Source organism: Sus scrofa, chromosome 17, assembly GCF_000003025.6.
Source record: "Sus scrofa isolate TJ Tabasco breed Duroc chromosome 17, Sscrofa11.1, whole genome shotgun sequence".
NCBI lineage: Eukaryota > Metazoa > Chordata > Mammalia > Artiodactyla > Suidae > Sus > Sus scrofa.
This window is the reverse complement of record NC_010459.5, coordinates 58,595,410-58,621,630: the sequence shown is the minus strand read 5'-3', so window position 1 is coordinate 58,621,630 and position 26,221 is coordinate 58,595,410. Positions and strand designations below refer to the sequence as shown.

The following is a 26,221-nucleotide window of genomic DNA, read 5'->3' as shown; positions in this document are numbered from 1 at the left end:
CTGCGGAAGCAGACAGAGACCGATGGGGCCACGGGGACCGTCGCGGGGGCCGCCCGATGGGGCCACGGGGACCGTTGCGGGGGCCGCCCGATGGGGCCACGGGGACCGTCTCAGGGGCTGCCTGCCCGATGCTCCAGTCAGGAGGGAGATGGAATGCGGTGAAAGGCTGATTCTAGACCCAAAAGCATCCCATCGTGATGGACAGGAGAGCTGAGCTGGGGCTGACACACTAAGAGGAACAGCCAAAATTCGCCACCTTCTTGCCACGCCTGCCACCCAGCACCTAACCCAGTAATAAGCCTTCTAGCACATGGCATCGCCTTGAAGCCTCACAACTGTAGGACCGGTGCCAGACAGAGACACCGAGGCGCAGGAGGACTCGCGACCTGTGCGTGGCCACGCTAGTTTTCATGCTCGTCCGTGGCCGTCAGGACCCATGACTAGAGAGCCTGCATCCAAGGCCAGTTCCTGACTTACGCTGAGCCCTGATTTCCACAACGAGATGGAATCCAGCCAGAGAACGGAAAGGTCTAGACTTGGGTCCAAAGTGCTTACCAAAGGCAGAGTGCGCCGACAGCAGCAGACGCAAGAAAGATTTTGAGGTGTAAATGGTTAGACGCCCCCCCCCCCCCAACAATACAGCGTTGCTACGGAAGAGTTCCTGTCATCTTAGGCTACAGCAAGGGCAGAGGTCTGCTGGGCGGCCCACACCCGGGACACCACATTCGGTTTTAACGACCCAGGCTGCTGGGGAGACGGAAACAAAGCTCAGGGCCCTGAAGGTATTTTTTATTATTATTATTTATTCATTTTCTACTTTATTAGATTTCTTTAATTAAAAAAGTAAAACATGCTTCTTAAAACAAGCCAAACAATAAAAGATGTATAAAGAGGAGGTTAGTAAGTGCTCCCTGTCCCCTGAGGTAACTGGCAGCAACTGCGGGAGGCCCTCCACCTCCTCCGGGCTTTTACACAAGCAGACACCTGCGGACGGGTCCGCTCCTCACGTCCCTCTCGCACGAGCAGTGCATACACGCGTGGGCGGGGGAGGTAACCCAAACGGGTCCTAGTCACACAGCTCGGACACCTGCGCTTCTTCCTCGTGCCGGTGACGCCTGGCCGCTGGTGCTCACCGCGGCGGCAGCCGCAACGGCTGAAGCACCACACCTCCGAGGTCCTCTGCAGCCCTGCTCGCACTGTCCATCAAGGACGCCTGGGTCTTGCCCGGCAGGCGCCTTCCTCCCACCCTCACACTCGCAGGGAACTGCGAAGCGGGACGCGGAGGGCTGTGCTCCTCTGCTCACAAACCAAGAACACCCAGCGCTGGGTCACCTGCTCCCTAAGAAGAACCGCAATAAAGCCATTTAAATCTGGGCCTCGCTCAAGACGCCAAGGAGAAGGATGATATTTTGCCCGTTTCCGTGCCTGGTACTGGCAACAGGTACAGGGGTGTGTGGGGGACGGATTTTGAGAGATAGCCAGACGGGCTTCCTCCTTCGCCAAGGAGGAAACCTCCGCGTGGAGAACCGCTGGCGAGACCTCAGGCCGCTCTCAGGCCGCTCTCTTGCCTTCAGAGGTGCTTGGGGTATGAAAAATCAATCTGATATGGGCTTAACAAATATAAATTAAGAAATCAATAAGGGTGAACAGGAAGAAAGGAAAAGGGACTCAATTCCAAAATAAAATAAACTGGTGCCAGTTCTGCTAGAAAGCTTATTTTGAAAACGTGCATCTGTTCCAATGTGATTGATGTGCACATTAGGAGGACAATCTGAGCATAAAATGAATTTCACATTTGCTTATGTGTGATTCTGTCTGCAAGAAACGCTAAATGAACACAGAAAACTGCATCCAGATGAACCGGGTGGCAGAGAAGTACACAAACACACAACTGCACACGTCCCAACCACCTACCAGCTGCCTCAGTTCACCACGTGGGAAGGAGCCACGCCCACCCACACCTGGGGATGCCAACCTTGCCGGCGAGTTCAGGTAACCCGCCTTCCTCCACCTCACAGGCTGCGGCTCCTCCAGTGCCCACTTCTACAGGCAACCGTCGGGTCTTCTTCAAGGTAAAGCGCCATATTTATTGTAATAGTCACATATGTCCTACCCATTTAATGTGTGTAAAACTGGGCTTCTATGTTTATTAGGCTCCGATCTTTGTGTGTGAGACCAACAAAGTTTTCGCGTGTTAGGCACCTAACCTCGTTTGCTGTTCCTCTAAGTCCTGAGGCTTGTACCGTGCCTCTCTGTGTAAGAAGGTGATTTTAGAAGGCATACGCCACACTGCCGCAGGAACACCTATGCTGCTGGGCTATCTACTGTTTTGTCGTTTCTTATACTAAAAGCTATTCCCCTTCTTTGAGCAAAGACACCTAAGGGGAGGTTCCCCATTTGCTTACCTTTCCAATAAGCCCTGCCTCTGGCTCTCTGGGAGTCAAGCTGGAAGCCACGGGAGGGAGGCACTTTGTAGGTGCAACGGTGGCCAGATGTGGGAAAGGCCAGGTCTCTGAGCTCACGGGCTGATTCCAGCACACGCAGCCCTCTCTCCACACACTAAGCCATTGCCTTCCAGAGCACTAGAAGCTTACCCAGGAGGGGAGGTACCCTGAGCCCCAAGAGGATTTTCAACCACAGCGAGGGAAAGCCAGGTGCCAAGCACACTCCACCCTGTATCAAGCTTTTGGCCTTAGGGAGAAACAGGACAGGGGCTGAGGCGGTCTCTGTGGAATTACGGAGGCAGCAGCTCTCCAGGACTCCACGCTGCTCCTCGCCCCAACACTGCAGACCGACGCAGAATGCAGATGGAGAAGGTCTGGTCTCCCATTAAGCCTCTGCCTGCCTAGGGTGGCTATCACTTCGGCGATGGCAAAAGAGAACAGAACAGCTAAACACCACTCTGCTTTTCTGGAATCAAAGAACACAATTACACATGTGCACCTGCGCACGCTCAGACAAACCTACACGCGCGTGACCACCCCCACACATCCCCCAGCCCTCACGTAGACGGTGCCCGTCACAAGGATGCCACGTGAGCACAGCTCCAGCTCAAATGGCCCCCCAATGCCGGGCGCAAAGACACAAAGCGTGGGAGACCTGAAAATGGGTGCGCTTTCAACTAGGACGCCTACGGGAGAAAACCGTGCTCTCGCCCACCGACCGTCTGAAGGGGCCTCATACGCTATCAGGCCGTAAGGCTCTCCGGCGTACCTTAAAGCTACCTGTCTCAACAAGCCCCCGTCTCAAGAACATGGGAGCATCTTCGGATCAAAACGCCAAGAATTCGTAATGCCCCACAAACACATGCAAAAAACAGATTTCTCTAAGTGGTCTGAAGGATACCAAGAGCAGAAAACAGGGGTGCTGGCAAGATTTCACTGTGATGAAACTGAGAATACCTGTTTCCAACTCCATTTCTCCTGCCTCTTCCTCCTCACTCACCCTGCTTCATGAGGTGTGTCTGTGCGTCTGTGTGGGGGCCGGATAAGTTTAAGTGTGTTTATTCTCTGCGTTGACCCTTTTCTTCTAGGTATTCCACAAAAATAAGCCACATTTAACTGTAAACGCTAATCTAGTTTTGGAAATTCCACCAGTTAGTATGTTACATACAATCTAAATAGTATTTCAACCTATATGAATCACCTAAAAAGTAGTTTAAACTCTTAAAAGACAAACAGTATTTGTAGTAATAAGCAGAATAAAATAAATATCCCAGATACACTCAATCCTGAGCTTTTAAGTGTTGGAAATATCTTGGGCTTATGTAGGGTTTTATTCCTAAAAATTTGGAGGAAATGAAAATAAAAATATATACAAAGTGAAAAGCATCAGTGATAAAACAGCAAAGTCTCATGAGTAAAAATCAAGACATTTTGTAAAACATGGGCCAACCCTCTCTCCCCACCCTGGGCGATTTACTCTAAGAATTTTATTGAAAATAAATTCTATTCAATTTGAGTAATTATAGCAAATAAACCATGTCAGTGGTTCTCCTTTTCCCCTGTATTAATGAATTGGAATATACAAAAACCTCAATAAAAATGATATAAGGGCTTATGAGCACCATTCAGATTTTTACTAGTCACTTTCATTTCATAAAACTGCCATTTCCATTAAAGCATTATGTAAAAAATGGGATTTTACTATACCAACATGCAAATATATCAACAATGAATTTAAACATCACTTACAGAGTGCAGTGTCAATTTTACACATGAAATCCAGTTCAAAAGTTAAGACTTTTTTCTTTCAAGAGATTGAAAAGAAAAAAAAAAAAGATTTGGTGTCTCTAGAAGCGCAGCACATCGTTTTAATCATTTTTCTCTCTAGTCTTGTATTCTTTACTTCAGATATTTATCCTGTATTTATTTTAGGAATTAACATCTAAAATGTAAACTAAGGGGTCAAAAAAATGAAACTGCGATTTGGGGAGAAATCAGGAATGGTCCTAAAATCTTCCTTTTTCTCCTTTTTAACAATGTGTACAATGGTCTTCACGCCCTGTATTATGCGTACTCATCTATGAAAATTGTGTGAGTTTGACAGATGCTCATGAATAGCATTAACTCACTTGACTGTAATTTCTTGACAGGCTCTACAACGTGTAAGAGAAAACCGAGCACAGTTTCACCTCCTCCCTCCATCCAGGTCTGGCTGACTGTCATCTTAACGTGTGTATTTTAAGACAGTAAGAAGCTCTAGAATTGACCCGTCTTAGAAAGCCAATAATACAATGCCAGTAGCAACACGCACAGCATTAAAAGAAAAAGGAGGAGTGGTTAATTTTTCCGTCATACTCACCGAAACAGCGCCTTGGCACGAGAAGGCACTGGTTTAAGGGTCAGGGAAGAAGGTCACCATCCAGCAAACCTCCCCGTGGTTAAGGCATCGGGCTCCAGATACTGAATATTTCATCAAAAGTGGCTGCATAAACTTATCAATCAAGAGAGCATTTTGCGGAACACGAATTCCATTAAGTCTTTAAACATTTTACCAAGCTATGCATGGTTTAAGTACTTCTGTCTCGTCATCGCCTATTCTGAGATCTAGGGAGGAAAAGACTGTAACAAAACGCTTCCTTTTCAGGAAATGCAAATGACCATTTTTACAAAAGAATAACTTAAGTATTCAGGTCCCGGTGACTCTAAGAAGTGACAGGGAAAAATCCAGGTGAACTCAAAATTCAGTCTTGACCTTACTTAACTATGTAACTTCAAGCATATCCTGTCACCTCATTTGTACATCACAGGCACAATTCAAGGGTTACGATTTTTGCTCAGTAATTTAATTCAACAAGAAAATAAAGACAGACAGATACACACAAACACACACATACACATATATATACATACATTCGCACACATAAAACTATACGAATCCTGGAAGGTAACATAATATCTAGATAACCTTGGGTTTGGCGATGACTTTTCAGCTATAACGCAGATGGCACAATCCATGGAAAATAAATAAATAAATAACTGAGGGAGTTCCTGTTGTGGTTCAGTGGGTTACAAACCCAACTAGCATCCATGAGCATGCGGGTTTGATCACTGGCCTTGCTCAGTGGTTAAGGACCCGGCATTGCTGTGAGCTGTGGTGTAGGTCCCAGACATGGCTTGGATCTGGCGTTGCTGTGGCTGTGGTGTAGGTCAGCAGCTGCAGCTCTGATTTGACCCCTAGCCTGGGAACCTCCATATGCCTCAGGCGCGGCCCTAAAAAGAAAAAAAAACAAAAACAAGAAACTGATAAGCTGGACTTCATTAAACTTAAAAATGTTTGCTCTGCTAAGGTGAATGAGAAGACAAGCAAGCCAAAGACTGGGAGAAAACATTTGTGAAAGAAACATTAAATAAAGGACTGTCATCCCAAATACACAAAGAACACTTAAAACTCGACAGTAAGAAAATGAACCACCCAATTTTAAAAATGGGCAAAAGATCTGAACAGACACCTCAGCCAAGAAGATATACAGATGGAAAAGAAGATACACAGATGACAAAAATAAACACATGAAAAGATGTTCAACATATGTCATTAGGAAACTGCACGTTCAAACAGCAATGCAACAATGCAGCTGGTATTACACTTGACAGGCACTTACCAAAATGGCCAAATTTTACCACGCAAACATCATCAAACGCTGGCAAGGACGTGGAGCAAAAGTTCTCATTCCTCGCTAGTGGGAACGCAAAATGGTATGAAACTTGGGATGACAGTTTGGTTGTCACAATTAAAAAACCCAAAAAACCCTCTAATACTGTCTTTTCACACATTTCAGCAATCATACTCCTTGGTATTCACCCAAAGGAGGTGAAACACCATGTCCACACAAAAACCTGCACCCCGATATTTATGGGAACGATTCACACTGTCAAAACATGAGAGCAATCATGACGTCCTTTAGCAGGTAAATGAACTGGTACCTACAGACAACGGGATACCATTAGGCACGAAAATGGTTACCACACCATGAAAATTCAGGCACGAAGGAATCTTACATGCATGTTGCTAAGGTAAAGAAGCCCATTTGAAAAGACTAGATCCTTTATAATGCCAATTTTATAACATTCTGGAAATGGCAAAACTATAGAGACAGTGGCTGCCAGGGGTCGAGAGGGCAGGGAGGAAGGAGAGGGCGAAGAGCGTGAGTGCAGAGGGCTGCCAGGGCAGTGAAACTATTCCGGACAATATTACAACGGTAGGAACACGGCATCATGCATTTATCAAAACCCACAAACTGTCCGACACGGAGGCCACGCCCTGAGGGGCACTCTGAGGACAGTGACGTCAAGGCGGGTTCATGAGTGGTAATAAATGTGCCACCTGGCGGGGTGTTGACGGCAGAGGAGTCTGCGCACATGTGGGGACATGGGCATTTGGGGACCCACCCTACTTTCTGCTCGCTTTTGCCGCGAACCTAAAGCAGCTCTAAAAAATAAAGTCTTTCTTCCTTTCAAAAACAAAGGTAAAAAAGTACTTGGCTTTCACATTACTTCACTTTTGGCGGCACCCCTCCCAAATTTTTGGACATTAAATACTGATTTTAATGTAGAGTGTATACATAAATGAACACATATACATATATATAAATGAATAAAGACGGCTTTGTTTCGTTTTTCTTCCTTTTTCTGGAGGTCACCGAATTCTGATATCCTTCCTTTGCAGTATTTCTGCTGATGTAGCTACGATACTTTGCAACTCAAACCATGTGCTACCAAATGAGTTATATACCAATTTGATATATAATCTATCAGGGCTCAGCTTTCCAGATATAAACTTAAAGCTTTTTCCACTCCGCATAAAAACAGCTGTAGGATTTTATACTCCTGCAAGCCCAGTTTAGGGACCACATCTCTCTCTCCTTCAACCCTTCCAAAAAAACACGGTACCATGTTTCACTTCAGCTCTGAAAAGATTACCTTCTGGGAAGGTAATAATCTGTCTCTAGAAGCCTAGGACTGATGATGGATTTTGTTAAGACAATAAAATTATGCTTCAGGTTTCAATGCAACAGATTCTGGTAAGGGAAAGGTATGTCGAATTGGGGGGAGGGAACGGACAAGATGAAGCAACAATCTGCTGGGTCTCGTGCAGATGTCTTGAAAATTTACCCTCTGCCAGTCCATTTTCATTACAGGTACCCACCTGCTTCCCGCTTTGCCTACCCATCCGCAATGCACCAAATCCTCACATTATTTTCCACATTTATGTCCGTCCTCCCCTTTTGGAACAGAAACTCCATGAACACAAACTTTTCTGTCTGTCTCGTGCACTGCTGGTCCTCAGCTGCCCCAGATCACTTCCAGACACAGGCAGATGTTCCATGGCGCACGCTGAACGCTGAATGAAGGCGTGCGCGGCCACGCCACCTGTCCACGTGATGCGAAGTGCTTCTCCTCTTCCTGCGCGCGCCCTCCTGTCTGCGCCACCAGGTCTGCAGGAAGGGATACGGAGGCCCCGCTGCTCCTCCTGCAGCAGTGACCCCCTTTCATCTTCCACAGGGCACGTACCATCAACTGGAATTTCGCGTGTTCCCTTCCCGGAGGTCTCCCACCTAGAGTGACCTCCACATGATTCACCACTGGAGGCTCTGAGCCAAGAACCGTGAGACACACATGGTAAAAGCTCCCTAAGTGTGTGCAGCACGAGCGGACGTCAGACGTCCTCAGAGGCGGTACGAGGTGATTCAGACACGTGTCCTATAAACAGAGGCCTGCTCCGTAACGTGGATCTGTTGCCATGACGTACCTGTGCTGTTCATACACAGCTTGGAGGTATTAAAAACATTCGTTTGTGTCAATGAGGCCTCATCAGTATTATTCTATGATCATTTTGTTTATAATTGCCCCCTCTAACCATGAATCCAAGAGTTAGGACACTGGGAGATGATTCTTTCTTAATCTATTTTTTTTTTATTTCACTCTTTGTTCACACATTAAATCAATGCTTTAGAAACACAATTAAAACTTGGTAATCAATGTGTCTTTAACAGCAGATACTGGATTCCAATATTTTAGCAGAAAGCCTTAAATCTCCTATTTTGAAAGAACCACACATAAAGAATACTACACGCACGCCTAACTTTCCAAAAGAAATCTGAGAATGTAAAGTGTTCTAAATTAATAAAGTAACCTACCTGCTATACTTGGGAGTCAGCCAGCTGCTGAGAAATATCCCACCCATTATTATAGCAGGAGAAATCAAAACCAAGAATACTCACTAATGGTGCCATCAAAGAAAGGCACACTAGAAGCCGGCTTGACTGAAATAAACTACACGAACTTTAAATTTAGGGCTGCTTATTCAACTCACTAGTTCCCCAGCTCCTTTGGAGCAAAAAGAAAGAACACTGTCTCCCACCAACTCCATGCGAGGGAAACCTAGACCTCAAGGCACCCACGGCAGGGTAAGAATTCAGCAGCAGGTAAGAGAACTCCGGAAGACTAAGAGCAAACCCAGGGAAGCCACCTGCAAAAGACATAAAGCTCGACGGCAGGGAACAGCCGGAGAAGCGAGAGGATCTTTGCAGCTGTGTTCCCAGGCACGCAGAATACATAAGCCATCATTACTCAGCAAAACAAATGTGCTGGGCTCTGAGGAAGGACTACTCTACGACCGAAAAGAAGGAACTAGAGAGACCCGCGTTTCCACAACAGAGGGTCTCAAAGGCATGTCGAGTGAAACACACACCGTGCCGCCACATTAAAATGGCCATCGTCCACGGTCGGCTTGTCTGGCGAGGGACACGGGGAGGAGCGGGACGGGATGGCAGGTGTGGAGGCAGACGTGTCTTGAGACTCTCAGGGTGTGTGTTAGAGAAAAACTTGAAAGCAAATCGAACAAATTAGTAACATTTGGTGACTCTGTATGTTGGTGTTTATTCCACTATCTATATTTACTTTTTTCCCACATAAAGAAAGCTGTAGTTTACGTGACACCCAGACAATGTCCTGAGAGAACTCTCTTCTTGCCAGAATGCCCTGCAGAATCCGGAACTGTGGAGCTGTCAAAAACCAATGTATCTACACCAGTAGCCATTCTTGTGCAATTTTTATAAAAATCAAGCTTATCACTTAAAACATGTCTAGAATAGCAGTGGTCTCGTTCATTTAAAATAAAGACCCAAACCTGAAACTGCGACAAAATCGACTGTAAGAACTTTGAAGACTAGAGACATTAACCCATCGAGAGATATATACTATATTATTTTTCATTAATGCAGCACTTTTTTTCCTCACTAGAAAAATGGCTAAAAGTATTGTTAAGAGCTGAAGCTTTGTACATTCTACCTCTACCCAGCACCAAGACAGATTACGGTAGCCTGAGACGAAGATTATTTTAAGGTAATGGCACACCTGACTAGTACGAATCTTCTCTTACTTCTAAAAGGATCTTGGACTATTTGAAAAATTGGATTTTTTTCAATGCACAATTTTTGTCCCATTGACTAACAAGCATCTAGTAATTTCTCTCTATTTAGAATAACAAAATCTGTGATTAGAGTGATCATGAAAATAAACAAAAAGATAATATCCTACTCCAAGTGAAGTTCTACCCAAACAGGAGAATGGGAAACAGGACTCATTTTCTTTCACACAGCACAGGAGGAATCAAGACAGATGTTATGCCCAAAGGAGGGCTGCGAGTGTGTGGAGAGCAAGGGGCTCCGATTTCTCGTGGCCGCAGTTGTGGTTGTAACTTGACGGCGTTATAAACGAGCAAAATTAGAGTCAAGGGCCTAAAGCGTATGGGCGCGAGTAAAAATGTCCCCCCAAAGTCCAACCTTTAGGGGAGATGACAGACAGCACGTGAGAAGGCTCCACACTGAAATCAACACACCTCAATTCACAGCAGACGCGCGGCGGGGTGCCGCTAAAACATATCCCGCAATCCGCACCTCTATGGTCCAATCGGAATCTTCAGTTTGTGAACAACGAGGAACAGCAGCCCATGGTTTAGCCGTTAGGGGGTGATCTGCTCTGGTTTCCCTTTCAACAGAGAGCCTCGGCGGCCACACCCATGAAAACAGATTATCAACTAGGTCAGCAGCTTCTTAAACCAATTCAACGCGAGGCCAGAGAAAAGGGCTGTGAGTCTTGGAGGAACAGTATCTCCCACTTTCCTCCTTCTCTGCCTTTGGAAATCACGCTCATTCTCCAAAGTGTCGCTCAAGTGCCTTCTCTCCTGGGGAGGCTTACCTGAGCTCTGAGTTAGAAAAAATCATTCCTTCCTATATTCTGTCCCAACGGTAAACTGGTGATTGCCAAATTTACATCCACAGCCTGACCTTCTCCCCAATCTCCACCTGCAAGTGGTCTAAGCATCTCAGTGGCCAAACAGCAGAGACCCACTCCCCTCCCTCAAGCCCACCACGTCCCATCTCAGCAAAAGAAATGGCCGTTCACCAAAATGCTTGGGCCAAAAGCAGTTGCCTGAGTGTCCACTCCCTCTCCTACTCCACATTTCACCCACCTACCGGCCAGCTCGCCCTGCAAGAGATCTGGAATCTAAGCATTTCTCGTTCCATTTTCTCCACCACCACCACGCTGGTCCAAGCCACAGTGTCTTGGCCTGGATTAGGGATAACGCTAAGGATTATGGATGGATGGGTGGACAGACGGATGGACAGACGAACAGAGGATGAATAACTGTAGCAGCTTTATGGCTTCTACACATACCACCACCCACACACCTCCCACAGCCTAGGCTCCCCACACCATCCATGGTCTTACAGAAAGACTCCTGCTCAGAATTCTCCATAACTTCCCATCTCACAACAAAATCCAAAGTCCCTCCTGCGGCCCACCCACCAGCGAGGCCTCCCTCCCTTCCTCTGGGAGCCCAGCTCCCACTGCACCAGTTCAGCACTCGCTGCAGGCACAAGGGCCCCGCTGCTCCTTGAGTGCGCCAAGCTCACAGCCCCCTGGGGGCCTGGCACTTGCCCTTCCCTCTGTCTGGAATGGTATCCCCCAAAGGGGTACACGGCTTATATGCCAGTCTCAGTTCCAATATCACCTTCTCAGGAACTCAGCATCCCTGAGTTACCCTCTTCAAAACAGAACCTACTCCCAAACCCCTTTATCCTGTGTCTGCCACCCCCACCCCCTTGGCCCCTACTACTATCCTGTACCACGTTATATACATTTCATTCTCTTTTATTCAGTGCCTGTCTTCCCCACTAGAAGATGAGCGCCATAAGGCAAAGGTCCTTTGTTTTGTTTTGCTGCCTTTTTAGGGCCTTACCTGAGGCATTTGGAGGTTCCCAGGTGAGGGGTTGAACTGGAGCTGTAGCCACCAGCCAACACCACAGCCACAGCAGCACTGGATCCGAGTCCCATCTGCAACCTGCACCACAGCTCACAGCAACACCGGATCCTTAACCCACAGATCGGGGCCAGGGATCGAACCCGCAACCTCATGGATACTAGTCAGATTTGTTACTGATGAGCCACAACGGGATCCCAAGGCAAAGGTTTTGTCAGTTTTTTCACCTCGGTCTCTCAAGTATCCAGAACAGTATTTAGCACACTGCAGGCATTCAATAAGAAACTGATGGCTTACTGTGCTAGGCCCTCGAGCTCGGAAGATGACACCACTGCGCCTGCCCAGAACCCTGAAAAGACAGCAAATACATTTGGAGAGCCACCCCAGGACCCATCCAGAACTCGGGAAGAAGAATCTCTAGGATTGAGGCTCTGGAATGATCTACCTCAGAAAAAAACTATCAAACGACAGTGACCTCAGTTAACACTTAACAGGTCTGTTCCAAGCACTTTCCATGTGTTAACGCACCTAATCCTCCTGACACAGAGGCCACAGTGAAGTATCTGAGGCACAGAGCAGCAAACGCTTCACCAGGTCCTGTGACCTTTAGGGAGCAGGTCTCGGGTTCGCAGCCACAGGGCTGGCCCGTGGTTCACACTCTTCTATCTGTGGGTTGAGTGCTGCCTCTTGCTGCACCGACTACGGTGTCAAAGCTAAAACACGGCGTTCTGTGGAAACACAGCGGGGCAGGGAGTTGAACACTGAGTCCCAGAGAGTGAAGACAGAGGAAGGTGCATTTCCACCTGGCGTCAGCCCGGTGTGTGCCGGTCAAAGTGCAAGGGGCCTTTGGGAGGGAGACCCAATGACCACAGCAGAAGGGGCTGAGGGAAGGAAGGAACTGAGAAATGGGGGAAACCACATCTGTTTATGCTTTTTTACTGGTTTTTGTTGTTGTTGTTGTTGCTGTTGCTGTTTGTCTTTTTAGGATCACACCCATGGCATATGCAGGTTCCCAGGCTAGGGGTCCAATCGGAGCTGCAGTCACCAGCCTATACCACCGCCACAGCAACGCAGGATCCGAGCAGTGTCTGCGACCTATCCCACAGCTCACGGCAACACCAGATCCTTCAGTCACTGAGCGAGGCCAGGGAGAGAACCCGCAACCTCATGGATACTAATCAGATTCCCACTGAGCCACAATAGAAACTTCTGCTTATGCTTTTTAAAACCTTATGTTGAAATAAAAATAAGCTGTAAAACCTTAAACCCCCACAAGTCTGGCAATGAGCGCTGCAGGAGGAAATGAAAGGAAGAACATAAAAAAATGATTCTAGGAAGGTAGGTATGAGAAAGGAAAATGGGCTTCCCTTTTCTCCCCATGGGTTCTGAAGAGTATTCACTGCCTCTACGCACATGCAATAGAAATCAGGTGTAAGAATATGCATACTCATGCATGTCTCTGTGTGTCAGAGCATTTGTTATTCTAAACAGCTCATAAATATTTTAATTGTTTTAAAATGGAGAATAAAAACTGAGTTTGTTTTAAAAATAAAAAAGTGCGGCCCAATTTTGAAAGGCTGTGATGCTGGCTTAAGAATTCTGAACATTAACCTGTAGGATTGAGGGAACCAAGGAATGCTTTAAAACAAAGAAAGGACATGGTTGATTTCAATTTCAGAAAAATAACTCTGAAACTGTATCCAGGATCCCTTGAAGAGAGAAGGAAGTAAGCGTAAATCAGAGATCAGGAGTCAGGCCACAGGGCAGTGCTCCTGAAGACAGAGGGGGCTCCACGCAGGCCAGGGCGGTGGGGATAAAGAGGAGCAAAGGGACAGACTAGGTGTGAGAGGTGTGGCAGGGGCTGTGAGAGAGGAGGTCAGGGCTTTCGGCTGGGTGAGCCAGGTGCGAGGGCCATTCCCAAGACAGGAAAGACACAGCCAATGGGAACAAGAGCATAAATCATGAATGCAGCACGGAATAGGCTGGATCCGAGATGTTTTCAGCCAGCCCAGCGATCAAAAGATCTGCTTGGAGATAGAGATTTGAAGTTTTCTGCGTAGAAGTGAGAGCTGAAGGGATTACTAATGAGAGAACAGAGAGACGGTCAGATGGCGAAGTCCGAGGACAGAAGCTCGGGAAATGTCAACACGCAGCACACGATGACATGACGAAGGGGCGGGCATCCACCAGAAAAGCCAAAGACAAAAGGGCTTCAGGGAGGGGTAACTCTGAGAATCAAGAGGAAGGTGAAGATGTAAACCAGCAATTGAGATGCACTGATTCCAAAATTCAGTTGCAATGTAAAACCAGGCATTTACTTAAGCAGGGGAAGATCTGGAGGAATGCGATTTTTGACTTTGGGTTTCTTTTAAAGGAAGGGGAAACAAGCATGTCTGCAGGCACTGGGAAGGAATCAAGGAGAAGAGACATTTGAGTCACCAGAAATAGAGGGTGACTGATGGCGCGGGATACCCTAAGTGACAGAAAAGGAACAGGTGGGAATCTGCAGCGGAAACGAATCCAACTAGTAACCATGAGGTCGCAGGTTGGTCCTCTGGTCTCACTCAGCAGATCAGGGATCTGGCGCTGCCATGAGCTGTGGTGTAGGTCGCAGACAAGGCTCAGATCCCACGTGGCTGTGGCTGTGGCTGCGGTGCGGGCCGGCAACTACAGCTCTGATTCAGCCCTTTGCCTGGGAACCTCCATGTGCCATGGGGGCAGCCCTAAAAAGCAAAAAAAAAAAAAAAGGGAAACAAGAAAGGGAACAGGTGAAGAGCACTCGATGAAGAGGCTGTGCTAAGTCTCTGAACAGGAAGGGAGGACAGTGAAAACATAAGTCTGGAGAAGGGAGACAAGTGCCCGACACTTGGTAGAAAACCCTTTTGCCGCTTTCTGAGCAGAAGGCACTGGGTCCACACGCAGCAGCGGCACACAGCGGGCCATGGAGATGGGTCTCACCATTCCTTTCTACAGAAAGCCTTTTTCTCCTTCGCCCGTCTCACTTCTCTCAACACGCTCAGACCCAGACACCATGCACTCCCTGAGAAGACGCCTCGTGCCGTGCTCTGCGCTAAGCCCTGGGATGGGGGATAAAAGACACAGTTCAGAAAAAGGCAAAGGCCTTGCTGATTAATGGGGAGGACGTCAAGTCACCAGACACACCTGATCACACTGTGGTAAGCGCAGGGGACAGATACCCTGTGGGTGGAGCGTGTTGGGAAAGTGACCTCGAACAGTGAGGGAGGTACAGCAGAAAGTGATGCCACACTGCACAGCAACTACACTTTAAAATGTTAAACAGACGTGAAGGAGGGTGCCGTGGGGCAGGAGGAGGGATGGAGGCAACACATGCAAAAGCTCAAGGGCCGGAGGATCAAAGGCTAGAGCAGAGCCTGAGGAAAGACAACAGGCACCGATCTCCCAGGTCTCCTTCAAGAATTTAAACTTCGTTCTTCTGGCAGGAGGGAGACATTTAAAGACCACAAGCAAGTCAGAGACAAGCTGAGATCTGCATTTCTGAACGTACCATCAGTAGGGAGAAGGCCAGAAAAAACTATTAGTCGTGGGGGGTTGGGGGGACCAGAAAGAAGGGGCAGATTTCAGTCGTGGGCTTTCCAAGCTGGTGCTGATCAGCTGTGAGGCATGGGTACCATTCAGGGAGGTGTATATGCAGGAAGAGGCAGTTTGGAGGAAAAAAGAAAAGGGAGTGGTGATAAGGACATCTGGGGCCCCTACGGAGCTCAGGTCAGGCCAAGGGTCCTTCAAGTGTCAGAAACCAAGGTGCTGGCAGAAGAGCTGCCCACCGGGAAAAAGACAGCCAGGGACGGGGGGGGGGGGGGGGGGGGGGACTGAGAAACGAAGAAGAGGGAGGGACACCTGTGCCCCCGGCACCATCCTCAGGACGCCAAACGTCGTGGACAAGCGTGAAGGGAAGTGCCAGGCAGCACGCTGGCAGAGGGCTCAAATGCCACAGAGCAGAATCATTAAGAAGAGGGCATGGTAACGAGGCTCGTGGGTAATGAATGACCTGAGGAGTGAACGGGCAGTGAGCAGATGGAGACGAAGACCTCCAGAAGCTTAGGGGATCAGAGGAAGAGAAGGGAGTAGCTAGAGTGGGCATACAGGACTGAGAAAGGAGTTATTCCTTTTCTTTTTTTGGCCACACCCACGGCATGTAGGAGTTCCTGGGCCAGGGACCGAACCCACACCTCAGTTGCAACCTGTGCCACAGCTGTGGCAACACCAGATCCTTAACTTGCTGAAACACAAAGGAACTTTCCAGTTATTCTTTTTTTTTTTTTGGCTTTCTAGGGCCACACTCACAGCATATGGAGGTTCCCAGGCCAGGGGTCAAATTGGAGCTGCAGCTGCCGACCTACACCACAGCTCACGGCAATGCCAGCTCCTTCACCCAACTGAGCGAGGCCAGGGATGGAACCCGAGTCCTAATGGATACAAGTCAGGTTCATTACTGCTGAGCCACAAGGGAGGTCCCCCCAGTTATTCTTTTGAAAAAAGGCAGATAACACTCGGGTATTTGCTCAAGTGGACTAACTGCCAGGCACTGTGCTCAGCATCAGGCACGGAGAAAAAAAACAAGAACCAACCTTTCTTTGAAGGGCAAAGGCTACCAAGGCAGTCATTACAAACAAATACATAAGAATACAATAAGATAAAATAAAGAGACCCAAATGAACAGTCAAGTGTTTTCTGGACGGCTCTAGACGACGCCTCATGTTTCTTCTACCTCGGACATTCTGAGCAAGAGGAGAGGTCAGCTAGGCACCCAGTGCAAACTGTGATGCTCCCGTCCCCAAATTACCGAGAAGTTCTGAAAGAGTGTATCTGCAGATTCTCCAAGGAGTGATTCATGGCTTTCCTTCATCCAATTAGTAAAGCAGTGTCTGACTTTAAAAAGGTCAGAAAGCGCGGATTTAGATTTTCAGAGCAGTCCATCAGGATACGTTTATATGCCAACAAATCAATTCAAACAACAGAATGCGAATTCAAATAAGTCTCCGCAAGGACAAACCTTTGGTTTTTCAGCAAATCCCTGTTTTTACTCCTATGTGTGCTTCTATTTAGAACGGTCACACCAAACACTGAAAAGATGATTGAGGCAGGCTGGGTGCTCCCCTCTCTGGGGTTACTGGGGACGCAGAGAACCCATGCTCTTAGTTACGACTGGGAAAGCTAAAGAAACAAAACCTACAGGAGCCTGCATTCCGGCTGAAGACAAAGCAGTCAGTAAGGAAGGCGCACACAGAGGGAGACGGAGACGTAAACACAACATGTGAGTGAGACACAATGTGCAGAGCTTGAGGTGACGCAGAAAAAACTGGAACTGGATGAGAATATCCACGAATACCAAGGAAAGGTTTACAGAACAGAGAGCTTTTCAAGCAGAACAAGAGGGCTCACTAAAGACAGATCTGAGAGCCCGCGAGTACAAAGCCCTGCAGGTACTCAGAGAAACGCAAGCCCCAGTTTCTGCCCTCAAGGGGCTCTCCATCCTTCTCCTTCAGCTAAAATGAACTTCCCTGTTCGCAAGCCCAGAGCCGGAAGGCACACCGAGCGGCACTGCGTCCAAGCCTCTTCATGCAGCAGAAGAGGAGATCCAAGCTGGGTGGAGAGGCTGGCTGGGCCCCTCTCTGGGTGACAGCAAGGGGAGGAACAGAAGCCTCCTTTTGTAACACGAAGCACACGGGAGGCAGAGGCTGCGAGAACGAGGTACAGACGACACAGTTCGCCAAGGGCCAGGCCCAGTCTCTCTCGTTTCTGAAATGAGATGACTGCAATACCCACTGTCCACCTAGACATGAATTGCTGGACACGGCTTGAGACACTCAGGACTCTAAATTGCCTGGGTTGTTTTTAAAGGCTCAATGGTGCTCAGAGAAGGGGAGAGGAACGGAAAACGGAACCTAGGCGCCTCTCCTTTTCTTCCCTTTTTCTACTATATTATAAAGCCTGAGTGCTGTAACTAGAAGGTAAAGTAGCACCCAATTAGCCCGCGCTGTCTGCAGTGACAGGCCTGGAGGTGACAAAGGACCTGCAGTCGGTGGTGGAAAGGAAAGTACGGTGGTAATATTAGCACATCATTTTCAACACTAACAAGTGAATGACGCAATTAGAAATGATCAAGTTAGGACCGAAGTTCTTAGGGGAAAAAGAAAATTAGTAGAAAGGGGTTTTTTTTAATCAGTCATTCTAAGTGCCAGGACAACTGTGTCCTCCATGGAGGCAGTGACAAGGAAGCTATTACCAGATGACAATGACAACTAAGCACCTTTGCTCCTTTTCATGTCTTGCTTCTCTTTCAACCCTCTTCCTCAATTCCCACTGTCCGACTTCCAGTCCCCCTTTCATCTTCCTAAGAACATAATAAATAAGAAAACCACGGGCTTTCCCAGTGAGCCACAGTCTCGCCAAGCTTTCAGGAGGAGAAATGCAGCCGAAGCAGTGACCAGGAACATGGGCTTTGCCGTCGGACAGAGCTTGGCTCGAATCCCAGTCCCACCTCCAATCTGGGTTACGAACCTGAGGCTCATGGCTGGATCTACTCCCTAGTCCTGCTGGAAGAACAAACAGGCACGGAATCGAAAAATGCCCAGAGTTCCACCTTCCGCGTGAGATTCAACCCCGAGGGGAACTTAGTTTTTTCTAAGCTCCTAGTGAGGAACTGCCATTGTTCTCACCCCACCGCCCGGAGGCTGGGAAACAGAAGGGCCAGGACTCCTCTCCTGCCTCTAATCCACTACCTGGCCCACAGGAAGCTTCCAGGACGCAGTGACCAAACCAATCTTGAATCGCAGCCATGCTACATTCCGTCAGACAAGAAGGGGTGTCTGCCCGTGAAGAAGACCTCGAGGGATGAGTTGTGCAAAAGGAAGAAAGCCCAGATATTGCCAGATGGACGACCCCCTGCTCCACGCGCGATCACCTCCCCACGCTGACTCTCGGGCCTGGAGGCCAGTCTGGGGGAAGGACGACTCCCAAAGTGCGCTTCACGCAGAATAAAACAGCACTTTCTCACAGGCACTTTATCTTGCTCAACACTTAAGAAATCTCTAGTTAATATTAACTTACCTTTATTTGTTTCTCTGTCTTTGTTGCCCCACTTGTAAAGTTTACGGTGGCACCTATGAAGGTCATTTATTTCAGACATTTCTATCTAAACAAGTATTCTTTCAAACTTCTCTAAATTCCCACTTTACAAATCTGCAAAACTGTGAAATTCCTACCTCACACAAATTTCACCCTACCTTCCAAAGACTCAAGAGCAGATGTGCAAATTACTCGAAAGTTAATGTGTTCTATATATACAGAATCATTAAACACGAACAATGTGTGTTATAAAAAGTGAATATTCACAAGGTAAATCAAAGAATATTTTGGAGTCATCAGTATGAACTTTCTTAAAAGGATGGTAAGAAATCCCTCCTAAACATTCCACAAAGATTAATTCTTAGTTAATTAATGTTCTGAAGAAATTATCCTGACGGCTCCTAACACTTCCTTAATGGATAAAAATTCTCTGCCCTGGAGTCCCCACTGTGGTACAGTTGGTTAAGGATCGGCTGTGCAACAGCTGTGCCATAGGCTGAAGCTGTGGCTCAGATCAATGCCTGGCCTGGGATCTTCCATATGCTGTGGGTGTGGCCAAAACAGAAAACAAAAATTCTCTGACTCCCCACCCCCCCAAATGAGCTCCTTTATGAGTTCATTCCAGAGCCCCTGTGATACACCGGAAAGAAATGCCTTAGGTGCTGGACCGACCGGGGACAGTGGCCTCACCCAGGGCCGGGCTCCCTAACGGCGGAGTAACGCACATCACAGGGCTGTGCCACAGACTCCATAAGAAGATGAAGGATGTCAAGCATCTGTCGCGCCCCCAGACTTCACGGACGTGGTGAAAAGCAGGCAATTATCTCCCAGGGAGCGTCCTTCTTGCCTTCCCTTTCCGTCCCCCTCAGCTAGAAGGCGAATGCCAGCACCCCCTGGCCTCGGCTCTTAACGGCAGAGCCGGGCCCAGTGGGCCATCCACTCCTTCGCCCTCACCACCATGTCCTCTGCTCCCAGGCCCTCCGTCCGGCTCTCTGTTCCTCTCCCATCCCTGAGCACCCCCCAGCCTTTAAAGACAGCGCCAGGAAAACTCAAGAGTCCCAGTGGTTCCAAGCCACATCGCAAGCAATTTAAATCTAGTCCAGGGGTCCACTACACCGTCTTAAAGTATGATCCAAAAGAGACAACCGTCTCAATCCACCTCCCCCCCCGGAATATTTAAGACCCTAAGCCCCCTCCCAGACAGGCTACAGCCATATGATCCTACTGAAACACCAGGTGCGGAGGAATGGCTGCCACCTGCACCATGTGACCTGCCCCATGGGGACAGACACCCCCGACGGCAGAAGAGAAATACTAACCTACTAGTCAAAAATTGATAATAACCCTTCTGAAAGGATGAAGGAAAACCCTAGGAAGGTAGTTCTATACGGCTTTACAGTTTTGTGCCATTAATGCTAAAATATTATTAAGAGAAAATGCATCAAGATTTTTCCCAAGGGACTAGGCCATTTTCTCAATCCCCCCCCCCACCCTGTGCAAGGGAGGGAAAACCCAGAAGCACATCAAGGCATCATTGTTTCTAGACATCAACAGCTTTTGTTAAAACAACACCCTGAACATTTTGAAAACAAGATACTCTAGAAAGACTATTTTGCCACACTGATATTTTTTAAAATAATCTTAGAATGATGGTCAAGTTCAGTAACTTTGTTTCCAAGATAAAGCTCTTTAAACAACTCCTGTTTTTGTAAAGTCAGCAGCCTAGGTCTGTCAGGTAAAAACTTCAAAGACTGTACATATCCGCTGAGCACAGGCCAAAGCAATCCTGGATGTGCTACGCTGATGACAGCCTGAAAGGGGCCTAAAATGACAGAAAACGAGGAAGCAAGCCTGGAACCATAATGCAACTTTGTTTTTAACACAATGCCCAGTGCAAGATGACTGTGCAGAAGGCTTTTATTTGATGTTATTCAAGACACTCGATGGCACCCTTGTCCTGACGAATGGAACTCGTCTTTCTTGTCATCTTGCTGAAAGCTGGGCTCATTTGTTCCAAATCATGGTCATCCTTCAGATGGCAACATTTCCAAATACAAATGGGAGATGTAGGAAGCATCCTGGTGATAATTCCTATGTAAAAATTCAAGCTTCAGGTTCAAAACGCCGAGCCTAAGGGTAGTATTTGAGTGTAACCAACATAGTTCCTTCCCCTGATTCCTTCCCTAATTTTCAACTACTTGGCGGTAATACCACAGGGTCAAAGTCCTCAGTGTTTTGCCTTGAGCACTGGATGGGAAGATGCTATATAATCTTAATAAATAAAAGATAGTATTACTAATGCTTAAGAGTTCATCTCTTTAATAAGCATCAATTCAGACTAATTATTTTAATAAATCCGTACGTGAATGCAAACTTACCAGGTAGTTACAAAGACAACCGTATTCGTGCTACAAACACACACAACAAGGGACCATCACCATTTTCCAAATAGAAACACACAGCCAAGAATTATCTAATTCCCCCCCCACCCCCAAGGAGTTAACTGTGAAGAAAAGAAGAAAATAAATGTGTAAAAAGAAGTTAATCTCTAGTCCCCATTTTTCTCCCAGGAACAAAAACTCAGAAGTAAATAATACAATCTAAGTTTGACTAAAGATTGGTAAGTTTAATGCCACCTGCTTCGGATGAGCAAGCTGGTTAATAATTAAATAAATGAAGATAATCTATGCAGGATGGATTTAAACCACCACCATAAAGAATCTTAAGCACACTGCTGACATTCTGTTGTGCTGTAAAACACAGTCTGCTCTCTGTGATCATGAAATGTTAAGGAAATCAGTGCTATGCTAAAAGCTAAAGAATTAATGGAGTAATTAGCATCTGAAAGATAATTACTGCATTGTACTGACTATATCTACCGAGTTTTATATTTTTTAGCTTCCTAAACAATATTAAATTACACATTAACGTAAGAGGATGAACTAATGATTTCCTTATACAAAAGAGAATATCCCTAACCGGTCTACCCAAGTTCCAGTTTTCTCCCCAAAGTGGCAATCAACCACACCAACCAATGGTGCTGTGCCAGTATGTTACCCGTACTGACCCACAGCAGGGCTATCCAAGACGTAGCAGAGGCCGCTGGTTTAGGTACAGAGTAAACAAAGGTAAATGGGTCCTCCGCGGGTTTAAACCCTAACTGACCAGCTCATGAGGCTGGTTAACCGACCCTTCCCACCTGACGGTATCATGAGGTGGGCGGGGCGGTTGCCAGGATGGGAGGAAGGATCCTTAAGAGTCTTGGGCAATGACCAAGAAAATACAAAGACATGCCACTTACCAGGGATGGAGTCAATGGAAGGGGAGGGAGAGAAGAAAGAAAAGATACAAAATGCCCTGAAAGCTCACTCTTTCTTTCTTTCTTCAAATCCTGTCAGTCTTTATTTTTTTGTTTTCAGGTTTCTTTTTCTTTTTTAATTACTTGATGAATTTTATTAATTTATAGGTGTACAACAATCATCACAACCAAATTTTTATAGCATTTCCATTCCAAACCCTCAGTGCATGCCCCCCACCCCCCGCCTTCCTTCTTTGTTTCTCTTGCCATGCCCAAGCCACACGGAAGCTCCCAGGTCAGGAAACGAACCTGTGCCACAGCATCAACCCAAACCTCAGCAGTGACAACACCAGAGCCTTGACCCACTGAGACACCAGGGAACTTCTCAGAAAGCTCTCTTTGAGCTGAGCAACAAACGGGAACTCAGAGTGAGGAGATGGAGAGAAAAGGATTTGGCCTAGGAAGACCAACAGAACAATCAAGAGAAAGAACAATGCAAAGCATACATTTCAAAGGTTCTCAAAATGCTTCACTCTTTCAGAAAGGTCACCCCAGTTCAAGAGAGATCCTCCCGTTTCACTACAGCAAGTGTCGTGGTGCTGTGCTTCTTTCAGGAGGCCAGCAGTCTTTCTCCTCCTGACACTTAACACAAAGCAGCACGGCATTTCCTATAAAACCCTACGAGGTCCTGCAAGGCTGTGCTCTCCTTCCTCCTGTAACATCCTTAACTTCAACACAACCACACGAAATGCCCGAGATGAAAAAAAATCCAACACATACAACTCCGTATCATCTTAGGCTGCACTGAAAAACAATTTTTTTCCTTTGGATGACAGGCATTTTAACTATTATCTTTTTTTTTTTTTGGCCCACACTCGCAGCATGTGCAAATTCCTGGGCCAGGGATTGAACACACGCCACAGAGCAACCCAAGCCACAGCAGTGAGAACACCGGGTACTTAACCTGCTGAGCCACACGAGAACTCTATTACCTTCTTTTTTCTTTTTTCTTTTTTGTCTTTTTGCTATTTCTTGGGCCGCTGCCTCGGCATATGGAGGTTCCCAGGCTAGGGGTTGAATCAGAGCTGTAGCCACCAGCCTACGCCAGAGCCACAGCAACGCGGGATCCGAGCCGCGTCTGCAACCTACACCACAGCTCACGGCAACGCCGGATCGTTAACCCACTGAGCAAGGGCAGGGACCGAACCCGCAACCTCATGGGTCCTAGTCGGATTCGTTAACCACTGCGCCACGACGGGAACTCCTCTATTACCTTCTTAAGCAAAGTTAGCTGACAAGTTTGATTCATCTAAGCGAACCATCCAAAGTCAGATTCATCACCCTGAGTAACCTGTATGTGCCAGTTCTCATCCTGAAATGAATGATCCCGAAACAGCAAGCCAGGACACAGAACCTCTTTGTTTTTGTTTGTTTGTTTGTGTCTTTTCAGGGCCGCACCCTCGGCATATAGAGGGTTCCCAGGCTAGGGGTCTAATTGGAGCTGTAGCTGCTGGCCTACACCACAGCCACAGCAGTGCAGGATCTGAGCTGTGTCTGTGACCTACACCACAGCTCATGGCAACGCCGGATCCTTAACCCACTGAGTGAGGCCAGGCATCAAACCCACAACCTCATGGTTCCTAGTTGGATTTGTTTCCACCGTGCCACAAACTCCGGAACCTCTATTCTAATTTCACTACCTTAGTGCTCAGTTTAAAAACAAACCAACAGGTGTTCCTGCTGTGACACAGCAGGTTAAGGATCTGGCATTGCCTCTGAGGCAGTGCAGTGGGTTAAGGATCCAATGTTGTTGCAGCTGTGGCACAGGTCACAGCTGTGGCTCAGATTTGATCCCTGGTCAGAGAACTTCCATAGGCCACAGGCATGGCCAATAAAGGGAAAAGAGAAAAAGAAATAAACCCACAAAAAAATCGCATAAACTGGTTTATACATGCCTCCAGGTGCCTTTTCTGAAGCCACAAGCCAACAGCCTTCAACAATCTGACACTGCAACTTTCCTGGACCACCTCCCTAGCAAAAATATCCAGGGGCTTTGGCCAGCCCTGGGCCAGAGAGATCACTCTTCTCCACCACACTGTTCATGTAAAGAAGCTGAAAGGATGACACCAGCTGACCAAATACTCCTCTGGAGAGTGAAGCGGCCAGCCCAAGGTCAAACATCTTCAAGTGAAAGAACTGGGACAAAACCTTTAATAGTCCCCAATTAGTGCCTCTTTCTATACATCACTGTAGGAAGTCTACATGCTGGGGGTGGGATTAAGGTTACCCGGGATCAAAAAACTGGCTGAGAAGACAACATAATTTGAACGTGGACACTGGCTGCCTCTGGCAGAGGCCACAGAAGACCTGACTCCTGTCCACAAGCCAGCCTGGTCTCCTACTTGGCCTCGTGACCTCCAGCAAGTGCTCATTGCTGCTGTCATTCAGAACTACCATCCCAAAGGAGCCCCATTACTCAGCCTCTGTGCCACTGTACATGCAGTTCCCTCTGCTGCCACGCTCCCTGCCCATGGCCTGCTTCCCTTCCACCTTCACACACAGCTCGAATGACACATCTTTCTGGAGCTGACTCCTCCCGGCTCCCGGAGCACTCTGAATTCCCTCAGACCCTCGCCCGTCCTGGCTGATTCTGCAGGACCTAAGGGGGCGTGGAGAGGCACACCTGTGATGTGACTCGCCTCCTCGTACCTGACACCTGGAGCAGCACACGTCTACGGACTAAATGAAGGAATGTGCTGCTGCCCAGGAGCGGCGAAGCCAGGCTTGCGGGGTAGAGAACGTCGGACACCTCACGTGCAAACCATCCCCTTCATGGTCAGCACCATCCGGGGATTCCACTCCCAGCCCGGACCCTGGAGGAGCAGGCCAGCGGGACAGCACGCAAACTCCAGTTCTCTCGCGGAATTATAATCCATCCACCTTAGGTCTTTGAGGGGGTCTGTTTTGGTTTTAACTGGACACCCTTCAGCTGTTTATACATTTAGGGTCACTTCAGACTGTTAACCTGGGAGGCAATGTAAAGCCACAGGACTGGAACAGCTCCCAGAGGTGGGACAGCAGAACTGCTAAGGAGGGTGAGCTCTGAAGTCTGAGCTCAAATGTGTGCTAACTGGGTTAAGTTTGGGTAAGTTACCCTAGGCTACTTCCTGCCAGTATAATTTAAAGTGGGGTGCATGTGGCCAGAATGCAGTGCGACTCCACAAACATCTACTGAGCGCCTACAGTAAGCCAAGTGCTGGCAATACAGCAGGGCCCTGGGCGTCCAGTCTAAGCAGATGCTCGTCAGGGCCGGCTGGTTTCAGGTCCTTCGCGGCACGTGCCACTCCCTGAACCAGGCTTGCGCGCTCGTGTGTCCCCCTCACTAGAAGGTACGCAGCATGAGATCGGGGAACTTGTCCCTCTGGCTCATTCCTCCCCCTCCAGTGCCAAGCTTACGTTACTCAAGGCACTTGAAAAGATGGCACTGGGTAAGTCAGATGAGGTCCCAGACAAGAGACTCCTGGCACTTTCATTTTGGTGGAGAAGACGGGGCGGTAAGACGGAAAATAAAGACAGACGTTACAAGGGGCTCTGGCTTGCCACAAACACGCGTGGCCCCCTGGGCTTCCTCTGGGAAGATAAAAGATCTCGCCGCCCTGCGAGGCCCCCCTCGCTGCACAGACGTGAGCCGCGGGCATGAGGACGGCAGGGCAAGGAAGGCTGGGCCACGTCCCGCCAGAACGTGTGCGGAGGCTCCTGCCACTCTTTTGTTCAACGGGTATTTATTAGGCCCCTAGGACGTGCGGGGCAGGAAGCGGAGACGTGACACGGTCCTGTCCTCATGGAGTTTCCCTTCTAGTGTACCAGCAGGGTAAACAAGCGCGGAAACGGTCCTTCCAGGTCGTGGCAAGAGCCGACCTGCCCACGAACACATGCGACGGGGACCGGCTGCAGGCGTCCTCCCTGGGCAGGTGACAGCTGACCTATGCCCCGAGCAGGCGAAAAACCTTCTCGGCGAAGGCGCCCACACCAGGGCGGAGGCCGCACACT

At 48.0% G+C, this 26,221-nt stretch overlaps 1 protein-coding gene and 1 long non-coding RNA gene across 3 annotated transcripts in view; both read right to left on the bottom strand.

The window, feature by feature from the left end:
- Positions 1–26,221, bottom strand: part of VAPB (VAMP associated protein B and C) — a 50,177-nt gene that overhangs the window by 23,295 nt on the left and 661 nt on the right. Inside the window, exon 1 of one of the 2 annotated variants that reach the window (XM_021077209.1) lies at positions 18,528–26,095. Within the exon in view, the coding sequence (XP_020932868.1) occupies positions 18,528–18,585 (58 nt within the window). The 5' untranslated portion in view covers positions 18,586–26,095. 2 annotated transcript variants of the gene reach the window in all.
- On the bottom strand, positions 7–14,788 carry LOC110257417. The gene is made up of 3 exons (XR_002339983.1): positions 14,779–14,788; positions 12,099–12,103; positions 7–2,952 (listed from the first exon to the last, which is right to left on the bottom strand). It is a non-coding gene; the product is annotated as an uncharacterized LOC110257417 (long non-coding RNA).